Raw genomic sequence first — 16076 nt, forward strand, 5'->3', positions numbered from 1 at the left:
CAGACAGACTGCAGGAATGTCCACCAGAGCTGTTTCCAGTGAATTGAATGTTAATTTCTCTACAACAAGCCACCTCCTATTTAGTTTAAGAGAATTTGGCAGTATGTTCAACCGGTCTCATAACCGCAGACCACGTGTAACCACGCCAGTCCAGGACCTCCACATTTTACTTCTTCACCTGCGGGATCATCTGAGACCAGCCATCCGGACAGCTGATTAAACTGTGGGTTTGCACAACCAAAGAATTTCCGAACAAACTTTCAGAAACAGTCTTAGGGAATCTCATCTCATCATCCTCGCCAGGGTCTTGACTTGACTGCAGTTCACTGTCGTAACCGACTTCAATGGATAACTGCTCACATTCGATGGTCACTGGCACACTTCACGGCTGAATCCCGGTTGAATCCCGGTTTCAACTGTACCAGGCATATGACAGACAGCGTTTATGGCGTTGTGTGGGCCAGCGGTTTGCTGATATCAACATTGTGAACAGAGTGCCCCATGGTGGCAGTGGGGTTATGGTATGGGCAGGCATAAGCGGCGCACAACAAACACAATTGCATTTTATTGATGTCAAATTGAATGCACAGAGATAGCGTGACGAGATCCTGAGGCCTACTGTCGTGCAATTAATCTGCCGCCATCACCTTATGTTTCAGCATGATAATGCACAACCCCATGTCGTAAGAATCTGTACATAATTCCTGGAAGCTGAAAATGCCCCAGTTCTTCCATGGTCTGCATATTCACAAGACATTGGCATGTTTGGGATGCTCTGGATCGACGTGTACGACAGCATGCTCCAGTTCCAGCCAATATCCAGAAATTTCGCACAGCCATTGAAGAGGAGTGGGACAACATTCCATAGGCCACAATCAACAGCCTTATCAACTCTATGCAAATTAGATGTGTCGCGCTGTATGTGGCAAATGGTGGTCATACCAGATACTGACTGGTTTTCTGATCCATGACCCTATCTTTTTTTTTTTAAGCCATCTTTGACCAACTGATGCATATCTGCATTTCCAGTCATGTGAAATCCATAGATAAGGGCCTAATGAATTTATTTCAATTGACTGATTTCCTTACATGATCTGTAACTCAGTAAAATTGTTGAAATTGTTGCATTTGTATATATTTTATGAATGAATAAATGTAGATGTCTTCTAGAAAACAACCTCATGTAAATGCCTGACATGCACAAATAGAAGCAATTAACTGTCTGTCTGATGCTAAGCTGCATACTGAACAGCAAAAACCTATTCTAAGCATCCCTGAAGCATGCACAGCATGTGCTTACCACTGGCAAAGCTACATCATACATACATGATCATGTTGTTCCACCAGTGACCACCAGGGGCTCCCCTTAACCTAATTTCTATAGTTCATGTGAATAATAAGTACTTATTTAATTTAATAAATTAGGCTGCGTTTACACAGGCAGCCCAATTCTCATGTTTTGCCCAGATAATTGGCTAAAGATCTGACTGGTCAAAATACCAATTTGTTCCAAAAATAAAAAATATCTGAATTGGGCTGCCTGTGTAAACACAACCTTAGTGAAACATTGCTCTAAAGCTCAAACCAGTTCCATGGCTTGGCTATACAAAATTAAAATTATACAGTTTTTGCACTAATACATAGTTGAGTCTGAAGATGACTCCCATTGTACAGTATAAATGAGGCCAAATTATTTGTTTTACTAGTCTCCGTTGTTCCATAAAAGTCAAATATGGAGGATATATTCTCACACATCCGTTTCTGTAAACGGTACAAGTAGCTTCCTTTGTATATGTTTAATGTATATGTGTGTGAGATAGGGTTTCCATGGAGACTGACCGGGTGGGAAAAGATGCGTGTTTGCAGCCCCTCACCCTGTCAGCCAGGACACAGCCAATCTGTAGCTCTGCAGCAAACCTTCCCCTGAGTGTACGTTTGTGCAATAATGTCAGAGAAAGAGACAGTGGGAGAGGGACTGCTGTAGTCTATATATTTCATTTCCTCTTTAATGAAACAAAACCCTATCTCTATAAAAAACAATGTCCCCTGTATCTCTGAAACATTGGAGGCTACAGAGGGGAGGATGGCTCATAATAAGTGGCCGGAACGGTGCAAACGGAATGGTATCAAACACCTGGAAGCCAAGTGTTTGATACCATTCCACTAATTCCACTCCAGCCTTTACCATGAGCCCGTCCTCCCCAATTAAGGTGCCACCAACCTCCTGTGCTCTGAACGTATATGTGTGTGTTGGTGTTGGCTATAGGAGTGTGTCAGTATGTGTTGGTGAATGTGAGAGTATTATCAGAACACGAGGAGTTCCCATGTGAGGAAACTTTCGGTCAGCTATCTGTCATCACTGTGGCAGACAGAACACGCTCCGATGCTATCAGCTATCACATACCAGTACATGACATTGGCAATGTCTGTCTCCATTCCATGTCTACGGCTATGAAGAAATATGAACCAACACTAAAGTCTGTTATTATTGGTTTGATCGTGATAGTTTAGACTGACGTTCACCTGAGCCCTATTCAGTGCTCTCAATCCCACTTTAAATTATGCCTAATACTAATTCCTAAACACCTCAATTAAACTCTGACATCTACAGTAATATCAGATCCACAAGGAACCAGCTCAATGTGATTAAATAATTGTTCTTCTCTTGCTTTTGACTCCTCCACCTAGGCCGGGTGAATGGCTATCCTCAGCGGCATTCACCACTCAACCTCTACCGTCAGAACAGGCCTTTTCAGAGGCAACGCACATAGCTTCAAAGAGGCATTACTAAGGAGTGAGCCACTAACAACAACTAAAAAGCGACCATTTTATTTGTTTGAGTGTGAAGAGCCCGTGTCTTCTATGATTGCCAACTGTCTCCCCCACAATAGCTGGAGCGGTATTATAGTTTGGCTGATTCCTGGCGATACTCAGCCCAAACTAATTTCCTTTCATTCTCCACCTCTCACACTCAGGACAGACAAGAGGAGATTGAAGAGAGGATTGGCACACAGGTAATGAGCCCTGGGGGGGCAGTTAGAGTGATGGAAGGACCCACGCGGACGCACACACACGCCATTCTGTGTCTGTGTCTGCCAGCCTGTCTACACTACCTGTATTGTGGCGTGTAAAGCAGAGCAAATGGAATCTCGGTATCAGATTGAACCGTCAGTCAGACGGTGATGGATGGTTGAAGGGCCCACCCTCTCCAGCCTTCCACCTATCTCTACAGGCTCCCAACAAAACACAGGCTGCAGGGATGGAGGGAGGGGGATGGAGGTAGAGAGGAAGGGAGATGGAGAGAGGGAGCTGATTGGCTGGGACTTAGATAAACGCAGGCCACAAAGGTCAAAGGGACATCTAGAGGACCAGAACATGCCTAGAGCAAAGCAGAGCAGAGAGAAAGCGACAAAGGAATCCAGCAAGCTGAAAACCACTCACTACTGGCTCCTCTCACTGAGACAACCACCCACCTTCCACACAGCACATTTACTAATTAAGCCAGCTAATTAATTCTCATTTACTAATGGTACTTCCATCAAAAGAGTGAGTTCATTGGTCAGTGGGGAAAGCTTGAGATCTACTGCTGTATTATAGGGTTACAATTAAGATTTCCAGCTTGACATGTGAAATGATTAACAGGTCTGAAGGCTCATTGAAATGCATGGCACATTGTGAGCATCAAGCCATGAAACCATACAAGGCCATGGGAGAGAACGAGCAGCTTGTAAAACCACTGCTTTCTGTTGACATCCAGAGAATATTGTGCTTCGGGAAGTCGAATAAGGATCTGTTGAAAGGATTATATAGAAACACATTTGCTGAGCCCAATGGTCTTGTTCTCTGATGAGTTCAACATCAAGGCATGTTATTTTTCTATCTAATCCCAAAAACAAAGGAACAATCCTCCAAAGGCTTAAAAGCCTGCAGATTCCTTGAACAAAAACGAAATCTGGATATCTTTAAATTACACTGTTTTGTATTCTAGTGAGACAAAGGGAGGAGAAGGTAAGAGAATGGCCTGAACACCCAGACAATGAATTCACATCAGAAAACAAAGGCAAAAGCTCTTTATTACGTCCAGACAAAGGACTCTGTCTTCTATTTATATGTAGATGTACTGTCACGGCTGTCAGGCAATATTTAAATATGATAATGATGTTGAACTGGTGAGACAGGTTCTGTTGGGCTGTACCGGGCGCTGTTCCATCCAGGTCCATATCACACAGCTAATCATAATGACCCTGGTAACACTTGTAACCTGGAGACCTGGCTAGGGCCAGGAGGAGCAATGGCTTTTGCCCCTAACAACAGTTCTAGGATCAGATTAATTACCCTACACCCAACTTTAACCATTAGGAGGATGTCAAAACATCTGACCCTGTAGCAGTGGTTAGGAACAACTTCTACCTACTCTTACTATGTCCTCCTGCTTGAGTGGAGGCCTGCCTGTAGCCAGAGGCGGCAGGAGGTGAGAGGCATGCAATTGTACTCACAGGAAGGTCAGAGAGCCCTCCACCCCCAGTCTCTATATCCAACATCTGACCCATGTGATGTAGTGGGAGTTCAGACAGAGAGAGGATCCTCTTTCAGCCAGACGCCACACTGAAACCCACTCATATCCCATGCATGGGGGAAGTGGAGCCATTCCCAAGGCATTATGGGGCATAAATCAGACATCTGCCCTGTCCTCACCCTCAGAACACAGACAGCTCATTTTACTGGCCCACTCTCTGGTGGAGGGAGGATGGCTCATTGTACTGGTTGGAATGGATAGAACAGTATGAAGGACATTAAACACATTTAAACCCCAGTCTCCACTGGTCTCTCTATAGTAGAACACCACCTCTACACTACCAGGGGAGTACAGAGCCTCAGCCTGAGTATTAGTTCTGCTAAACATGGTCCCTCTCCTCCCTCTCCCTGGATAATTAGTTACTGATTGTAGAGCTGTGGGAAAGCTGCAAACATTGGCAAACACATGGAGGCTTCATAATTGGAAATGGACCAAGACACTATTAATCGAATCACAAGCAAGTCTCATGTCACAAGGTCCATGTCTCAAGTGAGTCTCAAGTAGAATGGGTCGAGTCTTGAGTCAAGTCCAAGTCGTGCATTCTAAGAGGAAGTCAAGTTGAGACACGTTTTTTTTAAGTCAATTTAAAAATGCATCTATACATGCGATGACTGCAAATCTTTGTCTATTTATTGAGGCTACTAGACAGCCCTTTTTATAATTCTGTCTACAACACATTTAGATGTAATTGTGAAATAGGGATCTTGTAGCAGTCGTCAGGGCGTGACATCAGCAGAAGGCAAGGCAGGTTGACGTGCTCAGAGTGTAGATTTATTTTACAGGTCTCAGGGATTCAATGGTGAAAGCCCATATCATACAAATATACAAGTAGAGTTACCAAATATACACAGCCCAAAAGAAATAGCTTCTGTATGAGGCATAACCTGTCCTATCTGAACGGACATAGGTAGCGGACAAGACAGTACAGCCTCCCCTTGAGAAACCAAATCGAATCCATCTAACAGGAGCTCAAACAGGTACATATAAGCACTTGACCACTCCCAGGACCATACAATTACCCAATTGGCAATTACAACAAATAAGCTGGTTCTACAATGTAAAAAGCAATTTCCACATCCATTGTTACATTTCTACATTTGTTTTTAATCAGACTTGATGATTATTAATTTCATCACCATTCATACATGAGAAAATAGTTGATCTTATTCAACGTACTGTCTCCATAGCATGGCGCCCAGGCCACGTAGCCTTTTCTATGCGCACTGGGGCACGCTCCTATTACGCACAACCAGAATGACAGAGACATGCAGTATGGCACACGGAACTCGGACATAACCCGGGAAATATGAACAAAAGAAGCCATACATTGAACTAACTAAACAGAACTTCTACCACAGGAGTCTTGAGAACGTTCATGTGCACAAACATCGCGTCCACTCCAAGGGTAAGAAATGGTATGATAAATGAAAATGGTTTTTTTGCAAGGGCGATGCTGCGGCTGTCTCTTGCTGCGTGTTGCATAATCCAAGGAGACTCTGCCATAAAATGAGTGACAAAACGTTACAAAACCTGGCCAGATCATTTCAAGTCATCAGTCTCAAGTCAAAGACGAGTCCCGAGTCCAAGTCATGTGACTCAAGTCCAGAACTCTGGAAATAGGGTTATTATTTGGTCACCGAGCATTATAAGATCAAGGTCAAACACTTTGTGCTACATGGATGTTCTCACCAAAATAAAGAGTAGTAAACTTTGGGATTTGAATGGGTTCTTAATAAAGGGTTTGAGAGAATGATCTATAAAGAGCAGTGGGCAAGGGGATGCTTGCCTTGGAACAGTTATGCCTCTGTTGACAGTAGCATTATGGGTCACCTACACTTCCAATTACCCATTCAGAAGGCAATTCAGCACCATTAAAATTAATGAGCCTTCGTCCACACAACCTGGCTAGTAATAGTGATTTTCTGCCATATGTAATCCAGATGGAAAAGGGCAGTTATTACAGAGATAATGTGAACCGCCAAACTGATTTAAAGATACTGTAGAGCTGATCAATCACTTCCTCCTCACTCAATGAGGTCACACAGTAAACGGCTGTTACTGTTTTCATATGTTGTCATAGTGAATGGAATGTTGTCTTACAACTGTATGGTATGTTGTCGCCCATGCAATTTCTCTACTTTGTCAGACAATGACAGTTCACCATTACAGTACCCTATCAGGGAACAGGAGGAAGAGGAGGATGAGCCATGGAAATTAGATATGGATATGGCAAGAGAAAGAGGCACGGGGACATTGTTGATGAGGGTAAGGGGCGCTGGATGAGACTCTCTGATGGTGGTGGGATGGACAGACAGGACAGGGACAACAAAACCCACCATGGTGGTGCTGGTCACAGGCAGTGTGTCCAGGGGAGTGCTGGGCTGGCTGGGGGGGCAGAGCGGGGGGTGACTCCACCCCCTCCAGCAGCGCCAGGGCAGGACTGTGGTTGAGCTGGCCGACAGGAGGGGGCCACGGCAGATCCTTGATCACTTTAATCTCTACTGCAGGCAGCCCAGGTCACCAGGACGGGAGCAAGAGGGAAGGAGTGGAAGAGAGTGAGGTAGAGCGAGTGAGAGAAGAGAGAAAACGTGAGAGAGATAAAGGGATAGAGGCAGAGAAAGATACAGAGAGAGATGAAGGGGAAAGGGGAACACAGAAGAGAGCAGAGTAAGAGAAATGCTGGACAGTAGCATCCCATGCAGGTACAGGTCAGGTTAGTATACCACAGCATAGTCAATAGAACAGCAGGGAAACCAGGAGAGAGCAAGACTGAAAAGGAAGGAGTATTAGTTTACCTGAGAGAGACAGACTGTGCTCTTTGACCTCTCCACTTTGCCTCTACATGTTTCTTTGACGTTTTACAAGGAGTCAACCAGTGGAATTTTCAACTGCAGGTCAGAGTCATTAATTACGCTCCAGGTTTAGCAGGGAAAGTGGCTGAAGAGAGCTACTAATGAGGCTTTTAAAACACAGAATCAAAGACCTGAGCATGACTTGGCTAGTGTGAATAGCCTCACGGACAACACAAGCTCTGGTATGGCTCATAACTGAGTTACAAAGTCTGAAACTGCCTCCACAATAAGATAAAGGGCAATATACAAGATTCTCTACTGGTGCCTGACACAGTGGAATCCATTGTACTGTAATGGTGGGGGGGCACCCCACAGACCTAGCCCCTCAGTAATGTATCGCTCATGTCCAGATGGGGTATTACCAGAGTAAATCGAGTGCTGGTACGCCGGCCCATCTTTCACTGGGAATGGCCCACTTGTTTAATAGCACAGGAGGCTCGATAAATAAGGGGATGGGAAGGGGAGTGCATTTCCCTATCCACCAGGGAGCTGCTGGTCTGTTTGCTGCAGTGGCTAATAAAGAAACATGGTGCACCGGGAAACATGACTGGCTGTGCAGGAGGGAGTTCTACAGCCAGGAATGACATGTTGCCTGTCAAGTCTCATCATTCTCTGGATAAACAAATAGAGTCCTGATGTTATGTTTCATCATTGAATTGCCCTCATATAATAGTAGTAGAAGCAGTAAGATGCATTGTTGAAAGTAGAAAAAAAACACACCACAGAATGCCTAGCTCAAATACATTCCGGTCTAACCATTGTCTCAAAAACAATGACATTCAACCCCTATTCCAATGGATTCTTTACTATCCTCATGCCAAGTAAGCCATTCATTTAGAATCACCCACCCCAGGTGGAGTGACTGCTATTTCCACTGCTGATGAAAAAAACACAAAAAAAGCTGGGAAATTGCTCACTCACGCCTGTCTGTTGCCAGGTTTTATAGGCTGCTAAACTAGCTTTTATGCTGTGAGTTGAACGGACACATTATGGACTTGTCCTTGTTCTGGCCTGCAGGAAAAGGCTGGGGTGCAGAACATGCTAATGAGGAGGGGGGGGGGGGATCAGCTCAGCAGATGAAGAGGGGAAACAGAGAATATTATTTTGGACAAGCAATTAAATACCTCAGCCTTAGTGCTGTTGTGGCAGGGTGAGAGTAATGTGGCAAGGGCTCACATGAGGATGGAGTCCTTACTATGAATGGTGTTCTCGGAATGAAGTTTCCTTACTTTAATGGTGTCCTTTCCTCACTATGACAGCCAATGGGAGAGAGAGTTATCCCTGGTTCTCAGACAAAGGCAAATAAGACAGAGGTATAGGGTTGGGACAGAAGTCAGAGCACTAGCAGCTAATATAATAACTTCCTGCCTTGGGATGCCTCACCGCTGAGCGCTTAAAAGTCTAATTCTCATTTCACATTCCAGGTTAGCATGTAATTGTTTTGGGAGTAGCCGGCGTTGCAGTGTTACGCAGCCTTGCTCTGGGGATGTAAAGCCCACTCTTACAGGTCGGTCTCAGCTTAGCTCAGCTCTACACAGATGCACAATGCAATAGTGGAGGTGAGCTGTCACACAGCCACTTCTAAAAGAAAGGTAAACTGATTCAAGTGGCAGAAGTACAATGGCAGTCTTCAAACCTCCAGGTGTCTGATTTTTCCCTTACCCTATAACCTGTTTCAATTTTCTGTCAGCCCAAGGGCCTTTTCTGAATACATTTTGGCTTGGATGTTATGTTGCGGCACGAATGAGTGCATCTTAAGGCCTCGACGCGTTGCTCTGAGACACAGTGTGAAGTGACCTGCCTGGGACTGGGGAGCAATGGGGGCCAATTCTTCATCCTAATTTTTCAGGCTGAGGTGATGAGAGAGGCTGAAACACAGCAGAGAATGCACAAAGACATTTGCACTCAAACATCTCTGGAGCCTCTATCACAGTCTATCCAAGTCACACATACTGCGTAGTACTGTGTGCCAGATAGAACAGTCTGTGTGTGTATGACTGGGCTGGCACAGACAGGCATCAGGTCCTTTAGTTGGTACTGCCTCACCTTTGACATGTCCCCACAGTGATCCATGTGTTTTGCTTTGGGAAGAGGTGAATCATGGGTAGAAGGTTGTTCTCTTACTCAGTATGACATCCCGTGGGACTCCGTGACAGTGGAGGTGCCTTGAGCATTATGAGGAAGAGGAAGATAAAGAGCCCAGTTTACTCTGCTCTACACTGTCTCTCTCTACAACTATACAGTCCATTCTACCAATTTTCAGGACCTTATCTCTCAGTCAGGATGAATGTTGATGTCTCCAGGGCATATTGGATGGAAGCAGCAGACCCACATGAAAAAATACTATAGTATTCACTGTAGTGTTTTTGCTGACTTTAATGTAGTATTCACTTTAGTTAACTGTAAATACTACAGTATACTATAGTATAAATTATAGTTAACTATAGTATAAATACTGTAGTAAAATAACTGTAGTATATACTAAAGCAATTAATGTAGTGCTTTTGCAGATTGTTGAAAACTGTAGTATTTACTGTAGTGTTTTTGTGGGCCGTAGTATACTGTATTATTTACTAACGTGTTTTTGTTTTATTATCTTTGACTTAGAAGTGGAGGCTTTCTGCTTTAGGAAACCTGCTGAGCAAATGTTCCATAACCTGTAGGTAGGTTGAACTGAGGTCTGAACGGATAGCTCAAGCTTCTGCTCTTTCTGTAACCTGTAGGGAACACAATATATATTTACATTTACGTCATTTAGCAGACGCTCTTATCCAGAGCGACTTACAAATTGGTGCATTCACCTTATGATATCCAGTGGAACAACCACTTTACAATAGTACATCTATATATATTTTTTTTTTTGGGGGGGGGGGGGGGTTAGAAGGATTACTATATCCTATCCTAGGTATTCCTTAAAGAGGTGGGGTTTCAGGTGTCTCCGGAAGGTGGTGATTGACTCCGCTGTCCTGGCGTCGTGAGGGAGCTTGTTCCACCATTGGGGTGCCAGAGCAGCGAACAGTTTTGACTGGGCTGAGAGGGAACTGTGCTTCCGCAGAGGTAGGGGGGCCAGCAGGCCAGAGGTGGATGAATGCAGTGCCCTTGTTTGGGTGTAGGGCCTGATCAGAGCCTGAAGGTACGGAGGTGCCGTTCCCCTCACAGCTCCGTAGGCAAGCACCATGGTCTTGTAGCAGATGCGAGCTTCAACTGGAAGCCAGTGGAGTGTGCGGAGGAGTGGGGTGACGTGAGAGAACTTGGGAAGGTTGAACACCAGACGGGCTGCGGCGTTCTGGATGAGCTGTAGGGGTTTAATGGCACAGGCAGGGAGCCCCGCCAACAGGGAGTTGCAGTAATCCAGACGGGAGATGACAAGTGCCTGGATTAGGACCTGCGCCGCTTCCTGTGTAAGGCAGGGTCGTACTCTGCGAATGTTGTATAGCATGAACCTACAGGATCGGGTCACTTGTAGGAGCAGGAGCACGAGGCAGCTTGATGTACAAGTACACCTCCTGGACAGGACACTAGTCTATATCGCAGGGCCTTACCCCCTATCCATCTCCTTAATGCTGAGTGTCAAGCAGAGACGCATCGGGTACCATTTTTAAAGTCTTTGGTATCACTCGGCCAGGGATCAAACTCCCAACCTTCCAATCTCAGGGTGCACACACTAACCACAAGGCTACTGAATTGCAGTATAGTTTTAAAAAAACTGTAGTGTTTTTGTGAACATTACTATAGTATTGGCTACAGTTTTTTTGTTGTTGCAGAGAATGCTGTAGTACTACAGTTCACTACAAAATTCTATAGTATGACACTCCTTTGAAAGCAGTTGATGGCCACTGTTAAAAGAGGAGCATCACTGAGCTTTCTAGTGTTACTAGGCTACACTTGTTCCTCAAATCTAATAAATGAGTAAAATGCACCGTTTTAGAACCAGAGTTTTGAGCAGATGGATGGTTTATGTGTGTTAGCGAGCAGATGGATGGTTTATACGCCTTAGCGAGCAGATGGATGGTTTATACGCGTTAGCGAGGACCAATGGCATTGAATGCATAGGGAAGGGCGGGGCTAAATGTAACACGGATCAGGTGTAATAGGTAGGTCTACATTATATTCAGAGCACATCATCCTTGTTTGGCTGAGTGACAGGAGAATGTTTTTTGGGGGGGGACATTCAAGTCATAATGTTCCTATAACTAGCAACAAGATAGCCAAATGTTTAGACTTTAGAGTTTGTGATCTAGCTAATGATTAGCCCAATGGGGTAAATGGGTAACCCCCAGCCTATTTATTTATAGCCACTATGCTGCATCAGTTGGGCTGCTTCAGGTGATCATTATTGCTAAATAACAAACTCAGCAAAAAAAGAAACGTCCCCTTTTCAGGACTCTGTCTTTCAAAGATAATTCATAAAAATCCAAATAACTTCACAGATCTTCATTGTAAAGGGTTTAAACACTGTTTCCCATGCTTGTTCAATGAACCGTAAACAATTAATGAACATGCACCTGTGGAACAGTCATTAAGACACTAACAGCTTACAGACGGTAGGCAATTAAGGTCACAGTTATAAAAACTTAGGACACTAAAGAGGCATTTCTACTGACTCTGAAAAACACCAAAAGAAAGATGCCCAGGGTCCCTGCTCATCTGCGTGAACGTGCCTTAACCATGCTGCAAGGAGGCATGAGGACTGCAGATGTGGCCAGGGCAATAAATTGCAATGTCTGTACTGTGAGACGCCTAAGACAGCATTACAGGGAGACAGGATGGACAGCTGATCGTCCTCGCAGTGGTAGACCACGTGTAACAACACCTGCACAGGATCGGTACATCCGAACATCACACCTGCGGGACAGGTACAGGATGGCAACAACAACTGCCCGAGTTACACCAGGAACGCACAATCCCTCCATCAGTGCTCAGACTGTCAGCAATAGGCTGAGAGAGGCTGGACTGAGGGCTTGTAGGCCTGTTGTAAGGCAGGTCCTCACCAGACATCACCGGCAACAACGTCACCTATGGGCACAAACCCACCGTCGCTGGCCCAGACAGGACTGGCAAAAATTGCTCTTCACTGACAAGTCGCAGTTGTGTCTCACCAGGGGTGATGGTCGGATTTGCGTTTACCGTCAAATGAATGAGCGTTACACCGAGGCCTGTACCCTGGAGCAGGATCGATTTGGAGCTGGAGGGTCCGTCATGGTCTGGGGCGGTGTGTCACAGCATCATCGGACTGAGCTTGTTGTCATTGCAGGCAATCTTAATGCTGTGCGTTACAGGGAAGACATCCTCCTCCCTCATGTGGTACCCTTCCTGCAGGCTCATCCTGACATGACCCTCCAGCTTGACAATGCCACCATCCATACTGCTCGTTCTGTGCGTGATTTCCTGCAAGACAGGGATGTCAGTGTTCTGCCATGGCCAGCGAAGAGCCCGGATCTCAATCCCATTGAGCACGTCTGGGACCTGTTGGATCGGAGGGTGAGGGCTAGAGCCATTCCCCCCAGAAATGTCCAGGAACTTGCAGGTGCCTTGGTGGAAGAGTGGGGTAACATCTCACAGCAAGAACTGGTAAATCTGGTGCAGTCCATGAGGAGGAGATGCACTGCAGTAGTTAATGCAACTGGTGGCCACACCAGATACTGACTGTTACTTTTGATTTTGACCCCCCCTTTGTTCAGGGACACATTCAATTTCTGTTAGTCACATGTCTGTGGAACTTGTTCAGTGTATGTCTCAGTTGTTGAATTTTATGTTCATACAAATATTTACACATGTTAAGTTTGCTTAAAATAAACGCAGTTGACAGTGAGAGGACGTTTCTTTTTTCCCCCCTGAGTTTACATGCCTGATCATATGGAATAATAAAGTTATATTGGGCTCATTTCTGGAGGGGAAATTATATTGTCAGTATCATTTTATTTTCATTCATTTTGGAGTAGGATGTTCTTCAATGTCCTTCCCACTTTCACACCCTCCCCCCCCCAAAAATGTTGATCTATCCGCAACCTGTAATATGCTGTGATATGTGCTTTTATCAGTATATATTTATGCTAGTACCCTTAACGTAACAAAATATAAAAGCAACATGCAACAATTTCAAAGATTTTGCTGAATTACAGTTCATATAGGGAAATCAGTCAATTGAAAAAAATTCATTAGGCCCTAATCTATAGATTTCACAACCCTGGGCAGGGGCGCAGCCACGTGTGGGCCTCTGCATAGGCCCACCCACTGGGAAGCCAGGCCCAGCCAATCAGAATGATTTTTTCCCCCACAAAAGGGCTTTATTACAGACAGAAATACCCCCTCCCCTCACACCTGTCAGGTGAATGGATTATCTTTACAAAAGGATAAAATGCTCACTAACAGGGATGTAAACAAATGTGCACAAAATCTGAGAGAAATATCATTTTTGGGCGTATGGAACATTTATGGGATCTTTTATTTCAGCTCATGAAACATGGGACCAGCACTTTATATATATATACACATCATACCCCCCCCCCCAACCTCCCAAATACCAATTTAACCACTGGGTATGCCATACACACAGATCATCATGACTACTGTATGTACAGGACTTGTCGACAGAAGGATATCTCTATATGACTGGTGTTTAAGAGGTATTTCACCAATGCGCCATACGTCTATTACATAAGCTTTGCCCATGTCGGTACACAAAACATTCTGTTGACACACAGAGCGAGAGAGCATTTTAGGAGGGAAGTTAACCTGTTGGGTGCAATCCCATTCTAAATCCACAAAGCTTCAAACATCCAATTGACTGAACATTGGCCAGAGCCAGGACTTGTTGGACAGGAACAGAAAGACACAATGACATAGCTTCCTGTGACATCATCCTGCCCTGACAGCTCTGTGGTGTGTGGATTTCCGGCAAGTCATGTGACATTCTGGTACTGTGTCACGTGGTGTGTTCGGTCTTGTGCCAGTTTTGACTGGTGATAAAGAGAATGAGAAACAGAGATGGAGAGAAAGAGAGAGAGAGAGAGCCCAAGAAAGTCATTCCATAAAGCTCTAGACAATTTTTTTTTAAAAGGTCTCTACAACAGGTATTTGTTTACCTTGTCCTTTTAATTAGGCAGCACTACTTCATCAGTGTAAACAGCGATACCACATAAATCACTGGCCCACTTGTGCCATTTCATTTAGTTCTGCTTAATTTGCCCTGCTAATTGCATGCATATTCAAAATAAGTTGGTAGATTACAATATTTATGGCATTTATTAGGAGATGGAGGAGAGCTCAGAAAAACAAAAATTGCTTTTGCAGATGCTCTCATATCACCATCACCAGAAGCTACTAGTTCACGACTCATTGTGGAAGAAACCGCCAAATGCCACTTCATAGGAAATGCACGTTGTATCCATCGCATCACCATCCACCTCCCTCTAACCCTCTCTCCCAACACTTATCCGTTGTGAAGAAGAGAATCTGTTCCTATTAAAATATGAAAGTGGAGGTGAGCGAGCGAGCGAGTGATGGAGGGGAGATGACAGCGTGCCCGTTCTGCCTAGACTCACAGCTGGCCATCCAGCGGGGCTCCCAGGGGAGAGCAGAGCTACGGTCAGGTTGGCAGAGCGCCCGCTCTGTGCAGGGGGAGAGGAGGTGGGGGTTAGGGCTGGGTGGCCAACGTGTGTGAGTGAAAGATAACAGGCAGCGGGCTGCGCGTTCAAAGGCAGTGGAGCCATTTGAGGCTCATGAAAGAGGCCTGTCAGGGAGGTTATCAGGTGTGGAGCAGCGGAGGGGAGGCCAGACCGGGGGGATGAAGCACTGTGGAGTGACAGGCCATCACACGGGACAGGTCTTTCACAGAGAGAGAGACAAATCCATGGGGCCAGGGCATGGATCAGGCTCACCAACAACTCTTAACTCCCCTTTAAACACACTGCAGCAATTACTACTGTAACGAAACTGATTCAATGATTTACTTAAGAACAGAAGAGTTTTGCGCTTCAGATTTCTCTGGGTCATTAAGTCCTTGAAGAGTCATTAAAAACCCATAAAGCGGTGTGTGTTGCTCCTCAGGACCTGGCTTAGGGCTCTGAGAGCATCTCCTGTTATCTCGCCTGCAGTAAGTGCACTGGGTTACGCTGGCTAGCAGCCAACTTAATGGTGTTTAACAGCCAGCAACAGGGCCTACAGATTAAGTACGGGCTCTCGAGCCAGACACAATGAGGCACTACTCAGATTTCCAATGGCTGCCTGTTCAACGTCTGGGTGTATTAGTGTGTGTGGTGTGCATATTGAACATGGACACCCACACGTACTGTACATACACATGCAAGTGTGTATACCCGCACCCCCACAAGCCCTCGCCGCACAAAAACCCCACCACACACCAACACTTATCACACAGAGGCTCTCTTCATATGGTCAAATTTTAATGGATCTTCCTCACTCCTCAACCCTCCGTCTCATCCATCACAAAGTCAACGCCCGAGGGGGAAGGGGGGGAGGAGCAGCGAGGATGAGTGATTAACCGAACGGCATGTACACAACCTCCCAACACCCTAACAAGGGAGGGAATTTACATCCCATTGCATATCTGTCAAGAGATAACCCAACAGTGAATAATAAGCGAGGACCTGTAAAACCAACAACGTACTGTATGTGTAGATGCACTA

At 45.2% G+C, this 16076-nt stretch overlaps 1 protein-coding gene across 4 annotated transcripts in view; it reads right to left on the reverse strand.

The window, feature by feature from the left end:
• Positions 1-16076, reverse strand: part of LOC106587230 (SH2 domain-containing adapter protein F) — a 112402-nt gene that overhangs the window by 9422 nt on the left and 86904 nt on the right. The window contains exon 4 of one of the 4 annotated variants that reach the window (XM_082969463.1): positions 6913-7074. The exons of 2 other annotated variants lie outside the window; for them this stretch is intronic. In XM_082969463.1, coding sequence (XP_082825589.1) covers positions 6913-7074 — 162 coding nt within the window. Of the gene's footprint in view, positions 1-6912; positions 7078-16076 lie in introns of all 4 variants that reach the window. One more of the 4 variants, XM_082969462.1, reaches the window with a different exon arrangement.

The sequence above is a fragment of the Salmo salar genome, chromosome 26, assembly GCF_965601325.2.
Source record: "Salmo salar chromosome 26, fSalSal1, whole genome shotgun sequence".
Classification (NCBI taxonomy): domain Eukaryota; kingdom Metazoa; phylum Chordata; class Actinopteri; order Salmoniformes; family Salmonidae; genus Salmo; species Salmo salar.